We start from the raw sequence: 22,479 nt of genomic DNA on the forward strand, positions 1-22,479 counted from the left end.
ACCAGATGCTGGAAGATGCAAGGGAAGATAGTCTCCTAGAGGCTTTGGAGAGAGGCTGGCATGGCCAAAACTTTGATTTTGCATTTCTGGTTTCTGTGACAACTGAGAGAATAAATTTCTTTCGCTTTGAGCCCCAGTCTGTGGTACTTTGTTTCAAGAGGCACTACAAAGCTGACACACACCTCCAAATAAATTTTGCTTAACTCACCATAAAATAAGGACAATGGTTACTAATGTGAATAAATAACCATACTACTAATGATAAACCCTATGTTAGTAATTACCAAGAGAATCTTATTAAACTTCATAACACTGCATGGAAAATGTAGGAAATATGGATTTCATCTCATACGTTAAAACGTCTACAAAGTAAGGTAAATTTAAGTAGGAAATAAAATGATAATAGGAGTTTTAGATTTAAAATAAATCAAACCAGTCTAATCAAAACTAAATCAAACCAGTCTAATCAGCTGTTGTATATGTATTGCTATTAACTTGAAAAGCTTACATTTTTCCTTATCTGTATAAAAATTGCCAGTGTTCTCATGAGCAGGAGTATACTCCTTATTTTCTTCTTCCACTTCATGTGGTGGTTCAGCCATAGGCTGCTCAGGTAAGGGCGTCATCTCAGGCCCTGAAAAAAAGTATGACCAGAGATCAGAAATATGTTCATTTCTTTGATTATTTTCTTTTACTAACTGCATTTTTTCACAAAGGATTTCAGTCAGAGATTTAAAATCTAAGTTATACCATATTTCCAACAATAAACTTTATATCATCCTATAGGAAATTGCCACGGATTGTTGGAGAGGGTGTGGAGAAAAGGGAACCCTCCTACACTGTTGGTGAGAATGTAAAATTGGTGAAACTGCTATGGAGAAAAGTATGGAGGTTCCTGTAAAAACTAAAAATAGAGTTGCCATATGATCCAGCAATCCCACTCCTGGGCATAAACCAAGACAAAACTACAATTCAAAAAATGAATGCATCCCTATGTTCACAGCACCACTATTTACAACAGCCAAGACATGGAAACAACCGAAATGTCCACTGATATATGAATGGATAAAGAAGACGTGGTGTATATATACAATAGAATATTACTCAGCCATAAAAAGCATGAAATAATGTCATTTGCAGCAACATGGATGGACCTAGAGATTATCCTACTAAGTGAAGTAAGTCAGACAGAGAAAGACAAGTACCAGATGATATCACTTATATGTGCAATCTAAAATACGCCACAAATGAACCTATCTACGAAACAGAAACAGACTCACAGACATAGAGAACACACTGTGGTTGGCAAGGGTGTGGAGAGGGAAGGATTGGGAGTTTGGGATTAGCAGATGCAAACTAGTGTACATAGGATGGATAAACAACAAGGTCCTACTGTATAGCACAGGGAACTATATTTAAGATCCTATGATAAACCATAATGGAAAAGAATTTTAATGGAAAAGGATTTTCCATTCTTTCCAAAAAGAATATATATGTGTACAACTGAGTCACTTTGCTGTACAGCAGAAATTAACACCACATTGTAAATCAACTACACTTCAATAAAATGTTTTAAAAAATGGCTACGGACCAATTGTATAGGATAATGGATCATGTTTCTTGTCTGCTATTTTGATGAAAGTTTTAAATGCTCACCTTCATCGGTGGGATCCGTACCACTAATCTCTGGGTGAAAAACCCCACATAAAAAAATAAACAATATAAAAATCACTGGAAAAATGACATGATTTACCCAGTGATCTACTGTGTCTCAGAGTTTCCTTTCTTTGCCCAGCAGGTCCTGTAAGTAGCAGGGACATTAGGATGGCACTGCCCAATGGAGATCACAATGCTGGGGATGAATTTCCAAAAGCTTTGTGACTCAGTCTGATGTCTTTATCTTTGGTCCTACAATAGTTCTTAGGAGTTCTTTTTTAAATTTTTTAATAAACCACTATCAGATTTTCTTTGAAAATTAAGAACGATGTTTTCATGGGTAATGTAAATTTTTGGTTCCTGGATTTTAAAGAACAATTAATATTCCTGATAGAAAGATGAGAACAGACCTTTTTGGTTTTCAAAGCATTTACAATACCGTATGTTCTTTTGGATAACCACAAAGTATCTCCTAAAAAACTAATCGGACACCAAAATTCAATCCAAATGCCCTGCAAATTCTGGTTCATGGGCTATCTTAAGTGTAATTCTTTTCTTTTTATTTTTTTGCGGTACGCGGGCCTCTCACTGCTGTGGCGTCTCCCGTTGCGGAGCACAGGCTGCGGATGCGCAGGCTCAGCGGCCATGGCTTACTGGCCCAGCCGCTCCGCGGCACGTGTTATCTTCCCGGACCGGGGCACGGACCCACGTCCCCTGCATCGCCAGGCGGACTCTCAACCACTGCGCCACCAGGGAAACCCTATATTTAATTTTTAACAAGAGTATCTTAGGAATTTTTCACATTTTAGAATGGTGGACCTTGTAAGGACATGGAAAGAAAGCCAATACGATGAATGGTGAATAAATTGAAGTTCAGTGGACCTTCCAAACATCTCAAAGTCATCTTGTTACGGGTTGAATTTCGTTTGCCCCAAAAAGCTATGTTGACGTCTTAACCTTCAGTACCTCAGAATGTGACCTAATTTGGAAGTTAAGTCATTGAACATTTAATTAGTTAAGACAAAGTCACGTGCGAGTAGGTGGGCTCCTAATCCAAAACGGTGTCCTTATTGAGATGAGGGAAATTTGGATATGGAAACACAGAAAAAACTTGTGAAGACAGATGCAGCGGTTGGAGTTCTGCTGCTATAAGCCAAGGAACTCCTGAGGCTACCAGATGCTGGAAGATGCAAGGGAAGATAGTCTCCTAGAGGCTTTGGAGAGAGGCTGGCATGGCCAAAACTTTGATTTTGCATTTCTGGTTTCTGTGACAACTGAGAGAATAAATTTCTTTCGCTTTGAGCCCCAGTCTGTGGTACTTTGTTTCAAGAGGCACTACAAAGCTGACACACACCTCCAAATAAATTTTGCTTAACTCACCATAAAATAAGGACAATGGTTACTAATGTGAATAAATAACCATACTACTAATGATAAACCCTATGTTAGTAATTACCAAGAGAATCTTATTAAACTTCATAACACTGCATGGAAAATGTAGGAAATATGGATTTCATCTCATACGTTAAAACGTCTACAAAGTAAGGTAAATTTAAGTAGGAAATAAAATGATAATAGGAGTTTTAGATTTAAAATAAATCAAACCAGTCTAATCAAAACTAAATCAAACCAGTCTAATCAGCTGTTGTATATGTATTGCTATTAACTTGAAAAGCTTACATTTTTCCTTATCTGTATAAAAATTGCCAGTGTTCTCATGAGCAGGAGTATACTCCTTATTTTCTTCTTCCACTTCATGTGGTGGTTCAGCCATAGGCTGCTCAGGTAAGGGCGTCATCTCAGGCCCTGAAAAAAAGTATGACCAGAGATCAGAAATATGTTCATTTCTTTGATTATTTTCTTTTACTAACTGCATTTTTTCACAAAGGATTTCAGTCAGAGATTTAAAATCTAAGTTATACCATATTTCCAACAATAAACTTTATATCATCCTATAGGAAATTGCCACGGATTGTTGGAGAGGGTGTGGAGAAAAGGGAACCCTCCTACACTGTTGGTGAGAATGTAAAATTGGTGAAACTGCTATGGAGAAAAGTATGGAGGTTCCTGTAAAAACTAAAAATAGAGTTGCCATATGATCCAGCAATCCCACTCCTGGGCATAAACCAAGACAAAACTACAATTCAAAAAATGAATGCATCCCTATGTTCACAGCACCACTATTTACAACAGCCAAGACATGGAAACAACCGAAATGTCCACTGATATATGAATGGATAAAGAAGACGTGGTGTATATATACAATAGAATATTACTCAGCCATAAAAAGCATGAAATAATGTCATTTGCAGCAACATGGATGGACCTAGAGATTATCCTACTAAGTGAAGTAAGTCAGACAGAGAAAGACAAGTACCAGATGATATCACTTATATGTGCAATCTAAAATACGCCACAAATGAACCTATCTACGAAACAGAAACAGACTCACAGACATAGAGAACACACTGTGGTTGGCAAGGGTGTGGAGAGGGAAGGATTGGGAGTTTGGGATTAGCAGATGCAAACTAGTGTACATAGGATGGATAAACAACAAGGTCCTACTGTATAGCACAGGGAACTATATTTAAGATCCTATGATAAACCATAATGGAAAAGAATTTTAATGGAAAAGGATTTTCCATTCTTTCCAAAAAGAATATATATGTGTACAACTGAGTCACTTTGCTGTACAGCAGAAATTAACACCACATTGTAAATCAACTACACTTCAATAAAATGTTTTAAAAAATGGCTACGGACCAATTGTATAGGATAATGGATCATGTTTCTTGTCTGCTATTTTGATGAAAGTTTTAAATGCTCACCTTCATCGGTGGGATCCGTACCACTAATCTCTGGGTGAAAAACCCCACATAAAAAAATAAACAATATAAAAATCACTGGAAAAATGACATGATTTACCCAGTGATCTACTGTGTCTCAGAGTTTCCTTTCTTTGCCCAGCAGGTCCTGTAAGTAGCAGGGACATTAGGATGGCACTGCCCAATGGAGATCACAATGCTGGGGATGAATTTCCAAAAGCTTTGTGACTCAGTCTGATGTCTTTATCTTTGGTCCTACAATAGTTCTTAGGAGTTCTTTTTTAAATTTTTTAATAAACCACTATCAGATTTTCTTTGAAAATTAAGAACGATGTTTCCATGGGTAATGTAAATTTTTGGTTCCTGGATTTTAAAGAACAATTAATATTCCTGATAGAAAGATGAGAACAGACCTTTTTGGTTTTCAAAGCATTTACAATACCGTATGTTCTTTTGGATAACCACAAAGTATCTCCTAAAAAACTAATCGGACACCAAAATTCAATCCAAATGCCCTGCAAATTCTGGTTCATGGGCTATCTTAAGTGTAATTCTTTTCTTTTTATTTTTTTGCGGTACGCGGGCCTCTCACTGCTGTGGCGTCTCCCGTTGCGGAGCACAGGCTGCGGATGCGCAGGCTCAGCGGCCATGGCTTACTGGCCCAGCCGCTCCGCGGCACGTGTTATCTTCCCGGACCGGGGCACGGACCCACGTCCCCTGCATCGCCAGGCGGACTCTCAACCACTGCGCCACCAGGGAAACCCTATATTTAATTTTTAACAAGAGTATCTTAGGAATTTTTCACATTTTAGAATGGTGGACCTTGTAAGGACATGGAAAGAAAGCCAATACGATGAATGGTGAATAAATTGAAGTTCAGTGGACCTTCCAAACATCTCAAAGTCATCTTGTTACGGGTTGAATTTCGTTTGCCCCAAAAAGCTATGTTGACGTCTTAACCTTCAGTACCTCAGAATGTGACCTAATTTGGAAGTTAAGTCATTGAACATTTAATTAGTTAAGACAAAGTCACGTGCGAGTAGGTGGGCTCCTAATCCAAAACGGTGTCCTTATTGAGATGAGGGAAATTTGGATATGGAAACACAGAAAAAACTTGTGAAGACAGATGCAGCGGTTGGAGTTCTGCTGCTATAAGCCAAGGAACTCCTGAGGCTACCAGATGCTGGAAGATGCAAGGGAAGATAGTCTCCTAGAGGCTTTGGAGAGAGGCTGGCATGGCCAAAACTTTGATTTTGCATTTCTGGTTTCTGTGACAACTGAGAGAATAAATTTCTTTCGCTTTGAGCCCCAGTCTGTGGTACTTTGTTTCAAGAGGCACTACAAAGCTGACACACACCTCCAAATAAATTTTGCTTAACTCACCATAAAATAAGGACAATGGTTACTAATGTGAATAAATAACCATACTACTAATGATAAACCCTATGTTAGTAATTACCAAGAGAATCTTATTAAACTTCATAACACTGCATGGAAAATGTAGGAAATATGGATTTCATCTCATACGTTAAAACGTCTACAAAGTAAGGTAAATTTAAGTAGGAAATAAAATGATAATAGGAGTTTTAGATTTAAAATAAATCAAACCAGTCTAATCAAAACTAAATCAAACCAGTCTAATCAGCTGTTGTATATGTATTGCTATTAACTTGAAAAGCTTACATTTTTCCTTATCTGTATAAAAATTGCCAGTGTTCTCATGAGCAGGAGTATACTCCTTATTTTCTTCTTCCACTTCATGTGGTGGTTCAGCCATAGGCTGCTCAGGTAAGGGCGTCATCTCAGGCCCTGAAAAAAAGTATGACCAGAGATCAGAAATATGTTCATTTCTTTGATTATTTTCTTTTACTAACTGCATTTTTTCACAAAGGATTTCAGTCAGAGATTTAAAATCTAAGTTATACCATATTTCCAACAATAAACTTTATATCATCCTATAGGAAATTGCCACGGATTGTTGGAGAGGGTGTGGAGAAAAGGGAACCCTCCTACACTGTTGGTGAGAATGTAAAATTGGTGAAACTGCTATGGAGAAAAGTATGGAGGTTCCTGTAAAAACTAAAAATAGAGTTGCCATATGATCCAGCAATCCCACTCCTGGGCATAAACCAAGACAAAACTACAATTCAAAAAATGAATGCATCCCTATGTTCACAGCACCACTATTTACAACAGCCAAGACATGGAAACAACCGAAATGTCCACTGATATATGAATGGATAAAGAAGACGTGGTGTATATATACAATAGAATATTACTCAGCCATAAAAAGCATGAAATAATGTCATTTGCAGCAACATGGATGGACCTAGAGATTATCCTACTAAGTGAAGTAAGTCAGACAGAGAAAGACAAGTACCAGATGATATCACTTATATGTGCAATCTAAAATACGCCACAAATGAACCTATCTACGAAACAGAAACAGACTCACAGACATAGAGAACACACTGTGGTTGGCAAGGGTGTGGAGAGGGAAGGATTGGGAGTTTGGGATTAGCAGATGCAAACTAGTGTACATAGGATGGATAAACAACAAGGTCCTACTGTATAGCACAGGGAACTATATTTAAGATCCTATGATAAACCATAATGGAAAAGAATTTTAATGGAAAAGGATTTTCCATTCTTTCCAAAAAGAATATATATGTGTACAACTGAGTCACTTTGCTGTACAGCAGAAATTAACACCACATTGTAAATCAACTACACTTCAATAAAATGTTTTAAAAAATGGCTACGGACCAATTGTATAGGATAATGGATCATGTTTCTTGTCTGCTATTTTGATGAAAGTTTTAAATGCTCACCTTCATCGGTGGGATCCGTACCACTAATCTCTGGGTGAAAAACCCCACATAAAAAAATAAACAATATAAAAATCACTGGAAAAATGACATGATTTACCCAGTGATCTACTGTGTCTCAGAGTTTCCTTTCTTTGCCCAGCAGGTCCTGTAAGTAGCAGGGACATTAGGATGGCACTGCCCAATGGAGATCACAATGCTGGGGATGAATTTCCAAAAGCTTTGTGACTCAGTCTGATGTCTTTATCTTTGGTCCTACAATAGTTCTTAGGAGTTCTTTTTTAAATTTTTTAATAAACCACTATCAGATTTTCTTTGAAAATTAAGAACGATGTTTTCATGGGTAATGTAAATTTTTGGTTCCTGGATTTTAAAGAACAATTAATATTCCTGATAGAAAGATGAGAACAGACCTTTTTGGTTTTCAAAGCATTTACAATACCGTATGTTCTTTTGGATAACCACAAAGTATCTCCTAAAAAACTAATCGGACACCAAAATTCAATCCAAATGCCCTGCAAATTCTGGTTCATGGGCTATCTTAAGTGTAATTCTTTTCTTTTTATTTTTTTGCGGTACGCGGGCCTCTCACTGCTGTGGCGTCTCCCGTTGCGGAGCACAGGCTGCGGATGCGCAGGCTCAGCGGCCATGGCTTACTGGCCCAGCCGCTCCGCGGCACGTGTTATCTTCCCGGACCGGGGCACGGACCCACGTCCCCTGCATCGCCAGGCGGACTCTCAACCACTGCGCCACCAGGGAAACCCTATATTTAATTTTTAACAAGAGTATCTTAGGAATTTTTCACATTTTAGAATGGTGGACCTTGTAAGGACATGGAAAGAAAGCCAATACGATGAATGGTGAATAAATTGAAGTTCAGTGGACCTTCCAAACATCTCAAAGTCACCTTGTTACGGGTTGAATTTTGTTTGCCCCAAAAAGCTATGTTGACGTCTTAACCTTCAGTACCTCAGAATGTGACCTAATTTGGAAGTTAAGTCATTGAACATTTAATTAGTTAAGACAAAGTCACATGCGAGTAGGTGGGCTCCTAATCCAAAACGGTGTCCTTATTGAGAAGAGGGAAATTTGGATATGGAAACACAGAAAGAACTTGTGAAGACAGATGCAGCGGTTGGAGTTCTGCTGCTATAAGCCAAGGAACTCCTGGGGCTACCAGATGCTGGAAGATGCAAGGGAAGATAGTCTCCTAGAGGCTTTGGAGAGAGGCTGGCATGGCCAAAACTTTGATTTTGCATTTCTGGTTTCTGTGACAACTGAGAGAATAAATTTCTTTCGCTTTGAGCCCCAGTCTGTGGTACTTTGTTTCAAGAGGCACTACAAAGCTGACACACACCTCCAAATAAAGTCTGGTTAACTCACCATAAAATTAGGTCAATTGTTACTAATGTGAATAAATAACCATACTACTAATGATAAACCCTATGTTAATTATAGACAATTACCAAGAGAATCTTATTAAACTTCATTAACACCTCATGGAAAGAGTTGTAGGAAACAAGGATTTCATCTCATACGCTGAAACGTCTACAAAGTAAGTTAAAATTTAAATAGGAAATAAAATGATAATAGGACTTTTAGAGTTAAAACAAGTCAAACCAGTCTAATCAAAACTAAATCAAACCCGTCTAATCAGCTTTTGTATATGTATTGCTATTAACGTGAAAAGCTTACATTGTTTTCTATGTTTATAATAATTGCCAATTTTCGGATTAGCAGGAGTATACTCCTTATTTTCTTCTTCCACTTTATGTGGTTGTTCAGTCACAGGTTGCCGAGGTAAGGGCGTCCTCTCGGGCCCTGAAAAAAAGTATGAACAGAGATCAGAAATACGTTGATTTCTCTGACTATTTTCTTTCTCTAACTGCATTTTTTCCACAAGGATTTGAGGCAGAGATTTAAAATCTAAGTTATACCATATTTCCAACAATAAACTTTATATCACCCTATAGGAAATTGCCACGGATTGTTGGAGAGGGTGTGGAGAAAAGGGAACCCTCCTACACTGTTGGTGAGAATGTAAAATTGGTGAAACTGCTATGGAGAAAAGTATGGAGGTTCCTGTAAAAACTAAAAATAGAGTTGCCATATGATCCAGCAATCCCACTCCTGGGCATAAACCAAGACAAAACTACAATTCAAAAAATGAATGCATCCCTATGTTCACAGCACCACTATTTACAACAGCCAAGACATGGAAACAACCGAAATGTCCACTGACATATGAATGGATAAAGAAGACGTGGTCTATATATACAATAGAATATTACTCAGCCATAAAAAGCATGAAATAATGTCATTTGCAGCAACATGGATGGACCTAGAGATTATCCTACTAAGTGAAGTAAGTCAGACACAGAAAGACAAGTACCAGATGATATCACTTACATGTGCAATCTAAAATACGCCACAAATGAACCTATCTACGAAACAGAAACAGACTCACAGACATAGAAAACAGACTGTGGTTGGCAAGGGGGTGGAGAGGGAAGGACTGGGAGTTTGGGATTAGCAGATGCAAACTAGTGTATATAGGATGGATAAACAACAAGGTCCTAACTGTATAGCACAGGGAACTATATTTAAGATCCTATGATAAAACATGATGGAAAAGAATATCAAAAAGAATATATTGTGTACAACTGAGTCACTTTGCTGTACAGCAGAAATTAACACCGCATTGTAAATCAACTATAATTCAATAAAATGTTTTAAAAAATTACTACGGACCAATTTTCTAGGATAGTGGATCATGTTTCTTATATGCTGTATTTTTTTAAAGGGAATAAAAACACTTTTATTTGGAAATTTCAAGTTGCAAGGAGAGCTCTCAGCCAAGCTCTGTGACCTAGCTAGCCGATTATTTACAGGATATTTGGGCAGGAATTGTTCATGAGCTTTTAATTTGGAGTGCTTAAGTTGCCAAAGTGCTCTGAGCTCCAGTGAAGCACCACAGAATCCATAAAGGAAACTTTATCAATCACTCCCGGCAGCTACCTCCCCCAACTCCCGCCACGAAAGGCAGCCAATTGGCTTTCTAACCAAGACCACAGACACACACATTAGTGGAGTCACACTCCAAGTCCCTGTTTATAAATTGCCTTTCAAATGCTAGGGGATTCAGGTATAATATACTTAAGCTCCAGGCATGAACCCACCAAAACAAGGCATGCTGTGTATGATAAAGTCAGAAGAAAGCAGAATTGGATGAAGCCAATTTCTGGTAGAAACTCTACAATCAAAAACCATTCAGCCAATCACAACCTACTATTGTTCAATAGTGTACGGTCTTTAGCCAGTGGGATTCCTGGGTTTTTGCCCTTCGCCTGGGAGACTGATAAAATGTCTGACAAGAACTAATACCAGAGAAGTGGCCAGAGACCTATAGCAGAGGGAATGATGGGTACTATCAGTTTACACAATCCAGCCCTAAGGACAGAATCCAAGCCCCCAATGAGAAGCCACGTTCAGCATCTTCCAAGTCAACAAGGAGCAGTTATATTTTGCAAGAACTCGCAATCAAGCCCCAATCCAAGTTCATGCCTTTTTAAGAAAACACCTGTTGCTGGAGCATTTGCAGGAAAAGCAGACAGAACGCTAGCCAAGTTAGGCCCCTTATTCAATCCTTCCACCATAACTACGACCACCGCTACAGATTTACAAAGAGAAGTAAACTGCTAAGCTTGTGTGTCTGTGTGTGTGTGTTGGGGAGAGGGTAAAGGGAATGTTCTCTCTACCATCTCCTTGCTAGTCTTCTATCCTCTTTGGTCAAAGCTCTCTTCCTCCTCCTAAGTAATCCCAGGTAGGAAGTCAGCATGCTTAGTCACCTCACCCAGCCTGTCTTTCAAAGCCCTGCCCCTCTCCTTCTCCGCCTAAACGTTCCTCAGTAGACCATGCATCCAGGGTGAGCACATGGGCCAGCACCCCAGGCTGCACAAACTGCGCGCCGCGACCCTCACCCCGCATGCATTACCAGGGCCCAATCTGGGGGGGCCTCGCCGCAGCACCCACCCCGGGGTGTTGCCCCCAACTCGGGCCCATCCAAGTCCAGGGGAGTGTAAGGGGAGGAGCAGGGGGCCAGGAGACCAGCCCTCCTTCCCAGGGCCACCCCCGCCCCCCGTCAGCAGCGGGAGAGGCTGTCGCCATGGCCACGCCCCCTCCTCAGGGCCAGCGCGGCAGGCTCCCTCGAGGTGCAGGCCCCGACTTCTCCCTCGGCCTGCGCAGGCGCTCAGGGCAGTTTAAGGCGGCGGGCGCGGCCGCGCCGACTGCGGAGCCGGGTAGGCAGAGGCAGGGCGAGCTCCGCCCGCTCCCCAACGCCCGTTCCCGGCCGCCTCAACAGCGGCAGCCAGCACCACGAGTCCACAACACACCGACCCACCTCCGCGCACCTCTTATCTGCTATTTTGATGAAAGTTTTTAATGCTCACCTTCATCGGTGGGATCTGTACCACTAATCGCTGGGTGAAAAAACCCACATAAAACAATAAACAATATAAAACTCATTGCGAAAATGACGTGATTTACCCAGTGATTTACTGGGTCTCAGAGTTTCGTGCCCAGCAGGTCCTATAACTAGCAGGGGCATTATGATGTCACTGCCGAATGGAGATCACAATGCTGGGGATGAACTTCCAAAAGCTTTGTGTGTGATTCAATCTGATGTCTTTACCTTTGGTGCTACAATAGTTTTTACGTTGTTTTTGGTTTTTTTTAATAAACCACTAACACATTTTCTTTGAAAACTAAGAGTTATGTTTTCCTGAGGTAAGGTAAAGTTTTGGTTTTTGGATTTTAAACAACAATTAATATTGCTGATAGAAAGATGAGAACAGACCATTTTGGTTTTCAAAGCATTTACAATACCGTATGTTCTTTTGGATAACCACAAGGTATCTTCTGAAAAACTAATCAGACACCAAAATTCAGCCCAAATATCCTGCAAATTCTGGTTCATGGGCTATCTTAACTGTAATTCTTTATTTTATTTATTTATTTATTTTTGCACTACGAGAGCCTCTCACTGCTAGGGCCTCTCCCGTTGCGGAGCACAGGCTCCAGACGCGCAGGCTCAGCGGCCATGGCTCACGGGCCCAGCCGCTCCGCGGCACGGGTGATCTTCCTGGCAGGGGCACGAACCCGCATCCCCTGCATTGGCAGGCGGACTCTCAACCACTGCGCCACCAGGGAAACCCTATATTTAATTTTTAACAAGAGTATCTTAGGAATTTTTCACATTTTAGAATGGTGGACCTTGTAAGGACATGGAAAGAAAGCCAATACGATGAATGGTGAATAAACTGAAGTTCAGTGGACCTTCCAAACATCTCAAAGTCATCTTGTTATGGGTTGAATTTTGTTTGCCCCAAAAAGCTATGTTGACGTCTTAACCTTCAGTACCTCAGAATGTGACCTAATTTGGAAGTTAAGTCATTGAACATTTAATTAGTTAAGACAAAGTCACGTGCGAGTAGGTGGGCTCCTAATCCAAAACGGTGTCCTTATTGAGAAGAGGGAAATTTGGACATGGAAACACAGAAAGAACTTGTGAAGACAGATGCAGCGGTTGGAGTTCTGCTGCTATAAGCCAAGGAACTCCTGAGGCTACCAGATGCTGGAAGATGCAAGGGAAGATAGTCTCCTAGAGGCTTTGGAGAGAGGCTGGCATGGCCAAAACTTTGATTTTGCATTTCTCGTTTCTGTGACAACTGAGAGAATAAATTTCTTTCGCTTTGAGCCCCAGTTTGTGGTACTTTGTTTCAAGAAGCCCTACAAAGCTGACACACACCTCCAAATAAAGTCTGGTTAACTCACCATAAAATTAGGTCAATTGTTACTAATGTGAATAAATAACCATACTACTAATGATAAACCCTATGTTAATTATAGACAATTACCAAGAGAATCTTATTAAACTTCATAACACCTCATGGAAAGAGTTGTAGGAAACAAGGATTTCATCTCATACGCTGAAACGTCTACAAAGTAAGTTAAAATTTAAATAGGAAATAAAATGGTAATAGGAGTTTTAGAGTTAAAACAAGTCAAACCAGTCTAATCAAAACTAAATCAAACCCGTCTAATCAGCTTTTGTATATGTATTGCTATTAACGTGAAAAGCTTACATTGTTTTCTATGTTTATAATAATTGCCAATTTTCGGATTAGCAGGAGTATACTCCTTATTTTCTTCTTCCACTTTATGTGGTTGTTCAGTCACAGGTTGCCGAGGTAAGGGCGTCCTCTCGGGCCCTGAAAAAAAGTATGAACAGAGATCAGAAATACGTTGATTTCTCTGACTATTTTCTTTCTCTAACTGCATTTTTTTCACAAGGATTTGAGGCAGAGATTTAAAATCTAAGTTATACCATATTTCCAACAATAAACTTTATATCATCCTATAGGAAATTGCCACGGATTGTTGGAGAGGGTGTGGAGAAAAGGGAACCCTCCTACACTGTTGGTGAGAATGTAAAATTGGTGAAACTGCTATGGAGAAAAGTATGGAGGTTCCTGTAAAAACTAAAAATAGAGTTGCCATATGATCCAGCAATCCCACTCCTGGGCATAAACCAAGACAAAACTACAATTCAAAAAATGAATGCATCCCTATGTTCACAGCACCACTATTTACAACAGCCAAGACATGGAAACAACCGAAATGTCCACTGATATATGAATGGATAAAGAAGACGTGGTGTATATATACAATAGAATATTACTCAGCCATAAAAAGCATGAAATAATGTCATTTGCAGCAACATGGATGGACCTAGAGATTATCCTACTAAGTGAAGTAAGTCAGACAGAGAAAGACAAGTACCAGATGATATCACTTATATGTGCAATCTAAAATACGCCACAAATGAACCTATCTACGAAACAGAAACAGACTCACAGACATAGAGAACACACTGTGGTTGGCAAGGGTGTGGAGAGGGAAGGATTGGGAGTTTGGGATTAGCAGATGCAAACTAGTGTACATAGGATGGATAAACAACAAGGTCCTACTGTATAGCACAGGGAACTATATTTAAGATCCTATGATAAACCATAATGGAAAAGAATTTTAATGGAAAAGGATTTTCCATTCTTTCCAAAAAGAATATATATGTGTACAACTGAGTCACTTTGCTGTACAGCAGAAATTAACACCACATTGTAAATCAACTACACTTCAATAAAATGTTTTAAAAAATGGCTACGGACCAATTGTATAGGATAATGGATCATGTTTCTTGTCTGCTATTTTGATGAAAGTTTTAAATGCTCACCTTCATCGGTGGGATCCGTACCACTAATCTCTGGGTGAAAAACCCCACATAAAAAAATAAACAATATAAAAATCACTGGAAAAATGACATGATTTACCCAGTGATCTACTGTGTCTCAGAGTTTCCTTTCTTTGCCCAGCAGGTCCTGTAAGTAGCAGGGACATTAGGATGGCACTGCCCAATGGAGATCACAATGCTGGGGATGAATTTCCAAAAGCTTTGTGACTCAGTCTGATGTCTTTATCTTTGGTCCTACAATAGTTCTTAGGAGTTCTTTTTTAAATTTTTTAATAAACCACTATCAGATTTTCTTTGAAAATTAAGAACGATGTTTCCATGGGTAATGTAAATTTTTGGTTCCTGGATTTTAAAGAACAATTAATATTCCTGATAGAAAGATGAGAACAGACCTTTTTGGTTTTCAAAGCATTTACAATACCGTATGTTCTTTTGGATAACCACAAAGTATCTCCTAAAAAACTAATCGGACACCAAAATTCAATCCAAATGCCCTGCAAATTCTGGTTCATGGGCTATCTTAAGTGTAATTCTTTTCTTTTTATTTTTTTGCGGTACGCGGGCCTCTCACTGCTGTGGCGTCTCCCGTTGCGGAGCACAGGCTGCGGATGCGCAGGCTCAGCGGCCATGGCTTACTGGCCCAGCCGCTCCGCGGCACGTGTTATCTTCCCGGACCGGGGCACGGACCCACGTCCCCTGCATCGCCAGGCGGACTCTCAACCACTGCGCCACCAGGGAAACCCTATATTTAATTTTTAACAAGAGTATCTTATGAATTTTTCACATTTTAGAATGGTGGACCTTGTAAGGACATGGAAAGAAAGCCAATACGATGAATGGTGAATAAATTGAAGTTCAGTGGACCTTCCAAACATCTCAAAGTCATCTTGTTACGGGTTGAATTTCGTTTGCCCCAAAAAGCTATGTTGACGTCTTAACCTTCAGTACCTCAGAATGTGACCTAATTTGGAAGTTAAGTCATTGAACATTTAATTAGTTAAGACAAAGTCACGTGCGAGTAGGTGGGCTCCTAATCCAAAACGGTGTCCTTATTGAGAAGAGGGAAATTTGGACATGGAAACACAGAAAGAACTTGTGAAGACAGATGCAGCGGTTGGAGTTCTGCTGCTATAAGCCAAGGAACTCCTGAGGCTACCAGATGCTGGAAGATGCAAGGGAAGATAGTCTCCTAGAGGCTTTGGAGAGAGGCTGGCATGGCCAAAACTTTGATTTTGCATTTCTCGTTTCTGTGACAACTGAGAGAATAAATTTCTTTCGCTTTGAGCCCCAGTTTGTGGTACTTTGTTTCAAGAAGCCCTACAAAGCTGACACACACCTCCAAATAAAGTCTGGTTAACTCACCATAAAATTAGGTCAATTGTTACTAATGTGAATAAATAACCATACTACTAATGATAAACCCTATGTTAATTATAGACAATTACCAAGAGAATCTTATTAAACTTCATAACACCTCATGGAAAGAGTTGTAGGAAACAAGGATTTCATCTCATACGCTGAAACGTCTACAAAGTAAGTTAAAATTTAAATAGGAAATAAAATGGTAATAGGAGTTTTAGAGTTAAAACAAGTCAAACCAGTCTAATCAAAACTAAATCAAACCCGTCTAATCAGCTTTTGTATATGTATTGCTATTAACGTGAAAAGCTTACATTGTTTTCTATGTTTATAATAATTGCCAATTTTCGGATTAGCAGGAGTATACTCCTTATTTTCTTCTTCCACTTTATGTGGTTGTTCAGTCACAGGTTGCCGAGGTAAGGGCGTCCTCTCGGGCCCTGAAAAAAAGTATGAACAGAGATCAGAAATACGTTGATTTCTCTGACTATTTTCTTTCTCTAACTGCATTTTTTTCACAAGGATTTGAGGCAGAGATTTAAAATCTAAGTTATACCATATTTCCAACAATAAACTTTATATCATCCTATAGGAAATTGCCACGGATTGTTGGAGAGGGTGTGGAGAAAAGGGAACCCTCCTACACTGTTGGTGAGAATGTAAAATTGGTGAAACTGCTATGGAGAAAAGTATGGAGGTTCCTGTAAAAACTAAAAATAGAGTTGCCATATGATCCAGCAATCCCACTCCTGGGCATAAACCAAGACAAAACTACAATTCAAAAAATGAATGCATCCCTATGTTCACAGCACCACTATTTACAACAGCCAAGACATGGAAACAACCGAAATGTCCACTGATATATGAATGGATAAAGAAGACGTGGTGTATATATACAATAGAATATTACTCAGCCATAAAAAGCATGAAATAATGTCATTTGCAGCAACATGGATGGACCTAGAGATTATCCTACTAAGTGAAGTAAGTCAGACAGAGAAAGACAAGTACCAGATGATATCACTTATATGTGCAATCTAAAATACGCCACAAATGAACCTATCTACGAAACAGAAACAGACTCACAGACATAGAGAACACACTGTGGTTGGCAAGGGTGTGGAGAGGGAAGGATTGGGAGTTTGGGATTAGCAGATGCAAACTAGTGTACATAGGATGGATAAACAACAAGGTCCTACTGTATAGCACAGGGAACTATATTTAAGATCCTATGATAAACCATAATGGAAAAGAATTTTAATGGAAAAGGATTTTCCATTCTTTCCAAAAAGAATATATATGTGTACAACTGAGTCACTTTGCTGTACAGCAGAAATTAACACCACATTGTAAATCAACTACACTTCAATAAAATGTTTTAAAAAATGGCTACGGACCAATTGTATAGGATAATGGATCATGTTTCTTGTCTGCTATTTTGATGAAAGTTTTAAATGCTCACCTTCATCGGTGGGATCCGTACCACTAATCTCTGGGTGAAAAACCCCACATAAAAAAATAAACAATATAAAAATCACTGGAAAAATGACATGATTTACCCAGTGATCTACTGTGTCTCAGAGTTTCCTTTCTTTGCCCAGCAGGTCCTGTAAGTAGCAGGGACATTAGGATGGCACTGCCCAATGGAGATCACAATGCTGGGGATGAATTTCCAAAAGCTTTGTGACTCAGTCTGATGTCTTTATCTTTGGTCCTACAATAGTTCTTAGGAGTTCTTTTTTAAATTTTTTAATAAACCACTATCAGATTTTCTTTGAAAATTAAGAACGATGTTTCCATGGGTAATGTAAATTTTTGGTTCCTGGATTTTAAAGAACAATTAATATTCCTGATAGAAAGATGAGAACAGACCTTTTTGGTTTTCAAAGCATTTACAATACCGTATGTTCTTTTGGATAACCACAAAGTATCTCCTAAAAAACTAATCGGACACCAAAATTCAATCCAAATGCCCTGCAAATTCTGGTTCATGGGCTATCTTAAGTGTAATTCTTTTCTTTTTATTTTTTTGCGGTACGCGGGCCTCTCACTGCTGTGGCGTCTCCCGTTGCGGAGCACAGGCTGCGGATGCGCAGGCTCAGCGGCCATGGCTTACTGGCCCAGCCGCTCCGCGGCACGTGTTATCTTCCCGGACCGGGGCACGGACCCACGTCCCCTGCATCGCCAGGCGGACTCTCAACCACTGCGCCACCAGGGAAACCCTATATTTAATTTTTAACAAGAGTATCTTATGAATTTTTCACATTTTAGAATGGTGGACCTTGTAAGGACATGGAAAGAAAGCCAATACGATGAATGGTGAATAAATTGAAGTTCAGTGGACCTTCCAAACATCTCAAAGTCATCTTGTTACGGGTTGAATTTCGTTTGCCCCAAAAAGCTATGTTGACGTCTTAACCTTCAGTACCTCAGAATGTGACCTAATTTGGAAGTTAAGTCATTGAACATTTAATTAGTTAAGACAAAGTCACGTGCGAGTAGGTGGGCTCCTAATCCAAAACGGTGTCCTTATTGAGATGAGGGAAATTTGGATATGGAAACACAGAAAAAACTTGTGAAGACAGATGCAGCGGTTGGAGTTCTGCTGCTATAAGCCAAGGAACTCCTGAGGCTACCAGATGCTGGAAGATGCAAGGGAAGATAGTCTCCTAGAGGCTTTGGAGAGAGGCTGGCATGGCCAAAACTTTGATTTTGCATTTCTGGTTTCTGTGACAACTGAGAGAATAAATTTCTTTCGCTTTGAGCCCCAGTCTGTGGTACTTTGTTTCAAGAGGCACTACAAAGCTGACACACACCTCCAAATAAATTTTGCTTAACTCACCATAAAATAAGGACAATGGTTACTAATGTGAATAAATAACCATACTACTAATGATAAACCCTATGTTAGTAATTACCAAGAGAATCTTATTAAACTTCATAACACTGCATGGAAAATGTAGGAAATATGGATTTCATCTCATACGTTAAAACGTCTACAAAGTAAGGTAAATTTAAGTAGGAAATAAAATGATAATAGGAGTTTTAGATTTAAAATAAATCAAACCAGTCTAATCAAAACTAAATCAAACCAGTCTAATCAGCTGTTGTATATGTATTGCTATTAACTTGAAAAGCTTACATTTTTCCTTATCTGTATAAAAATTGCCAGTGTTCTCATGAGCAGGAGTATACTCCTTATTTTCTTCTTCCACTTCATGTGGTGGTTCAGCCATAGGCTGCTCAGGTAAGGGCGTCATCTCAGGCCCTGAAAAAAAGTATGACCAGAGATCAGAAATATGTTCATTTCTTTGATTATTTTCTTTTACTAACTGCATTTTTTCACAAAGGATTTCAGTCAGAGATTTAAAATCTAAGTTATACCATATTTCCAACAATAAACTTTATATCATCCTATAGGAAATTGCCACGGATTGTTGGAGAGGGTGTGGAGAAAAGGGAACCCTCCTACACTGTTGGTGAGAATGTAAAATTGGTGAAACTGCTATGGAGAAAAGTATGGAGGTTCCTGTAAAAACTAAAAATAGAGTTGCCATATGATCCAGCAATCCCACTCCTGGGCATAAACCAAGACAAAACTACAATTCAAAAAATGAATGCATCCCTATGTTCACAGCACCACTATTTACAACAGCCAAGACATGGAAACAACCGAAATGTCCACTGATATATGAATGGATAAAGAAGACGTGGTGTATATATACAATAGAATATTACTCAGCCATAAAAAGCATGAAATAATGTCATTTGCAGCAACATGGATGGACCTAGAGATTATCCTACTAAGTGAAGTAAGTCAGACAGAGAAAGACAAGTACCAGATGATATCACTTATATGTGCAATCTAAAATACGCCACAAATGAACCTATCTACGAAACAGAAACAGACTCACAGACATAGAGAACACACTGTGGTTGGCAAGGGTGTGGAGAGGGAAGGATTGGGAGTTTGGGATTAGCAGATGCAAACTAGTGTACATAGGATGGATAAACAACAAGGTCCTACTGTATAGCACAGGGAACTATATTTAAGATCCTATGATAAACCATAATGGAAAAGAATTTTAATGGAAAAGGATTTTCCATTCTTTCCAAAAAGAATATATATGTGTACAACTGAGTCACTTTGCTGTACAGCAGAAATTAACACCACATTGTAAATCAACTACACTTCAATAAAATGTTTTAAAAAATGGCTACGGACCAATTGTATAGGATAATGGATCATGTTTCTTGTCTGCTATTTTGATGAAAGTTTTAAATGCTCACCTTCATCGGTGGGATCCGTACCACTAATCTCTGGGTGAAAAACCCCACATAAAAAAATAAACAATATAAAAATCACTGGAAAAATGACATGATTTACCCAGTGATCTACTGTGTCTCAGAGTTTCCTTTCTTTGCCCAGCAGGTCCTGTAAGTAGCAGGGACATTAGGATGGCACTGCCCAATGGAGATCACAATGCTGGGGATGAATTTCCAAAAGCTTTGTGACTCAGTCTGATGTCTTTATCTTTGGTCCTACAATAGTTCTTAGGAGTTCTTTTTTAAATTTTTTAATAAACCACTATCAGATTTTCTTTGAAAATTAAGAACGATGTTTTCATGGGTAATGTAAATTTTTGGTTCCTGGATTTTAAAGAACAATTAATATTCCTGATAGAAAGATGAGAACAGACCTTTTTGGTTTTCAAAGCATTTACAATACCGTATGTTCTTTTGGATAACCACAAAGTATCTCCTAAAAAACTAATCGGACACCAAAATTCAATCCAAATGCCCTGCAAATTCTGGTTCATGGGCTATCTTAAGTGTAATTCTTTTCTTTTTATTTTTTTGCGGTACGCGGGCCTCTCACTGCTGTGGCGTCTCCCGTTGCGGAGCACAGGCTGCGGATGCGCAGGCTCAGCGGCCATGGCTTACTGGCCCAGCCGCTCCGCGGCACGTGTTATCTTCCCGGACCGGGGCACGGACCCACGTCCCATGCATCGCCAGGCGGACTCTCAACCACTGCGCCACCAGGGAAACCCTATATTTAATTTTTAACAAGAGTATCTTATGAATTTTTCACATTTTAGAATGGTGGACCTTGTAAGGACATGGAAAGAAAGCCAGTATGATGAATGGTGAATAAACTGAAGTTCAGTGCACCTTCCAAACATCTCAAAGTCACCTTGTTACGGGTTGAATTTTGTTTGCCCCAAAAAGCTATGTTGACGTCTTAACCTTCAGTACCTCAGAATGTGACCTAATTTGGAAGTTAAGTCATTGAACATTTAATTAGTTAAGACAAAGTCACATGCGAGTAGGTGGGCTCCTAATCCAAAACGTTGTCCTTATTGAGAAGAGGGAAATTTGGATATGGAAACACAGAAAGAACTTGTGAAGACAGATGCAGCGGTTGGAGTTCTGCTGCTATAAGCCAAGGAACTCCTGAGGCTACCAGATGCTGGAAGATGCAAGGGAAGATAGTCTCCTAGAGGCTTTGGAGAGAGGCTGGCATGGCCAAAACTTTGATTTTGCATTTCTGGTTTCTGTGACAACTGAGAGAATAAATTTCTTTCGCTTTGAGCCCCAGTTTGTGGTACTTTGTTTCAAGAAGCCCTACAAAGCTGACACACACCTCCAAATAAAGTCTGGTTAACTCACCATAAAATTAGGTCAATTGTTACTAATGTGAATAAATAACCATACTACTAATGATAAACCCTATGTTAATTATAGACAATTACCAAGAGAATCTTATTAAACTTCATAACACCTCATGGAAAGAGTTGTAGGAAACAAGGATTTCATCTCATACGCTGAAACGTCTACAAAGTAAGTTAAAATTTAAATAGGAAATAAAATGGTAATAGGAGTTTTAGAGTTAAAACAAGTCAAACCAGTCTAATCAAAACTAAATCAAACCCGTCTAATCAGCTTTTGTATATGTATTGCTATTAACGTGAAAAGCTTACATTGTTTTCTATGTTTATAATAATTGCCAATTTTCGGATTAGCAGGAGTATACTCCTTATTTTCTTCTTCCACTTTATGTGGTTGTTCAGTCACAGGTTGCCAAGGTAAGGGCGTCCTCTCGGGCCCTGAAAAAATGTATGAACAGAGATCAGAAATATGTTGATTTCTCTATTTTCTTTCTCTAACTGCATTTTTTTCACAAGGATTTGAGGCAGAGATTTAAAATCTAAGTTATACCATATTTCCAACAATAAACTTTATATCATCCTATAGGAAAATGCCACGGATTGTTGGAGAGGGTGTGGAGAAAAGGGAACCCTCCTACACTGTTGGTGAGAATGTAAAATTGGTGAAACTGCTATGGAGAAAAGTATGGAGGTTCCTGTAAAAACTAAAAATAGAGTTGCCATATGATCCAGCAATCCCACTCCTGGGCATAAACCAAGACAAAACTACAATTCAAAAAATGAATGCATCCCTATGTTCACAGCACCACTATTTACAACAGCCAAGACATGGA

General features: G+C 39.2%; 1 protein-coding gene across 1 annotated transcript in view; it reads right to left on the bottom strand.

Moving 5' to 3' along the window:
• LOC308611130 (uncharacterized protein) overlaps window positions 1-22,479 on the bottom strand; it is a gene marked incomplete at its 3' end in the record, with an annotated part of 91,922 nt that overhangs the window by 63,006 nt on the left and 6,437 nt on the right. Inside the window, exons 3-9 of the mRNA XM_081260031.1 lie at window positions 21,959-22,084; window positions 16,292-16,417; window positions 13,453-13,578; window positions 9,005-9,130; window positions 6,165-6,290; window positions 3,337-3,462; window positions 509-634 (exon numbers count right to left, since the gene is read on the bottom strand). Coding sequence (XP_081116157.1) covers window positions 509-634; window positions 3,337-3,462; window positions 6,165-6,282 — 370 coding nt within the window. The 5' untranslated portion in view covers window positions 6,283-6,290; window positions 9,005-9,130; window positions 13,453-13,578; window positions 16,292-16,417; window positions 21,959-22,084. The remainder of the gene's footprint in view (window positions 1-508; window positions 635-3,336; window positions 3,463-6,164; window positions 6,291-9,004; window positions 9,131-13,452; window positions 13,579-16,291; window positions 16,418-21,958; window positions 22,085-22,479) is intronic.

This window comes from Mesoplodon bidens (assembly GCF_964165515.1).
Source record: "Mesoplodon bidens genome assembly, contig: HAP1_SCAFFOLD_921, whole genome shotgun sequence".
NCBI lineage: Eukaryota > Metazoa > Chordata > Mammalia > Artiodactyla > Ziphiidae > Mesoplodon > Mesoplodon bidens.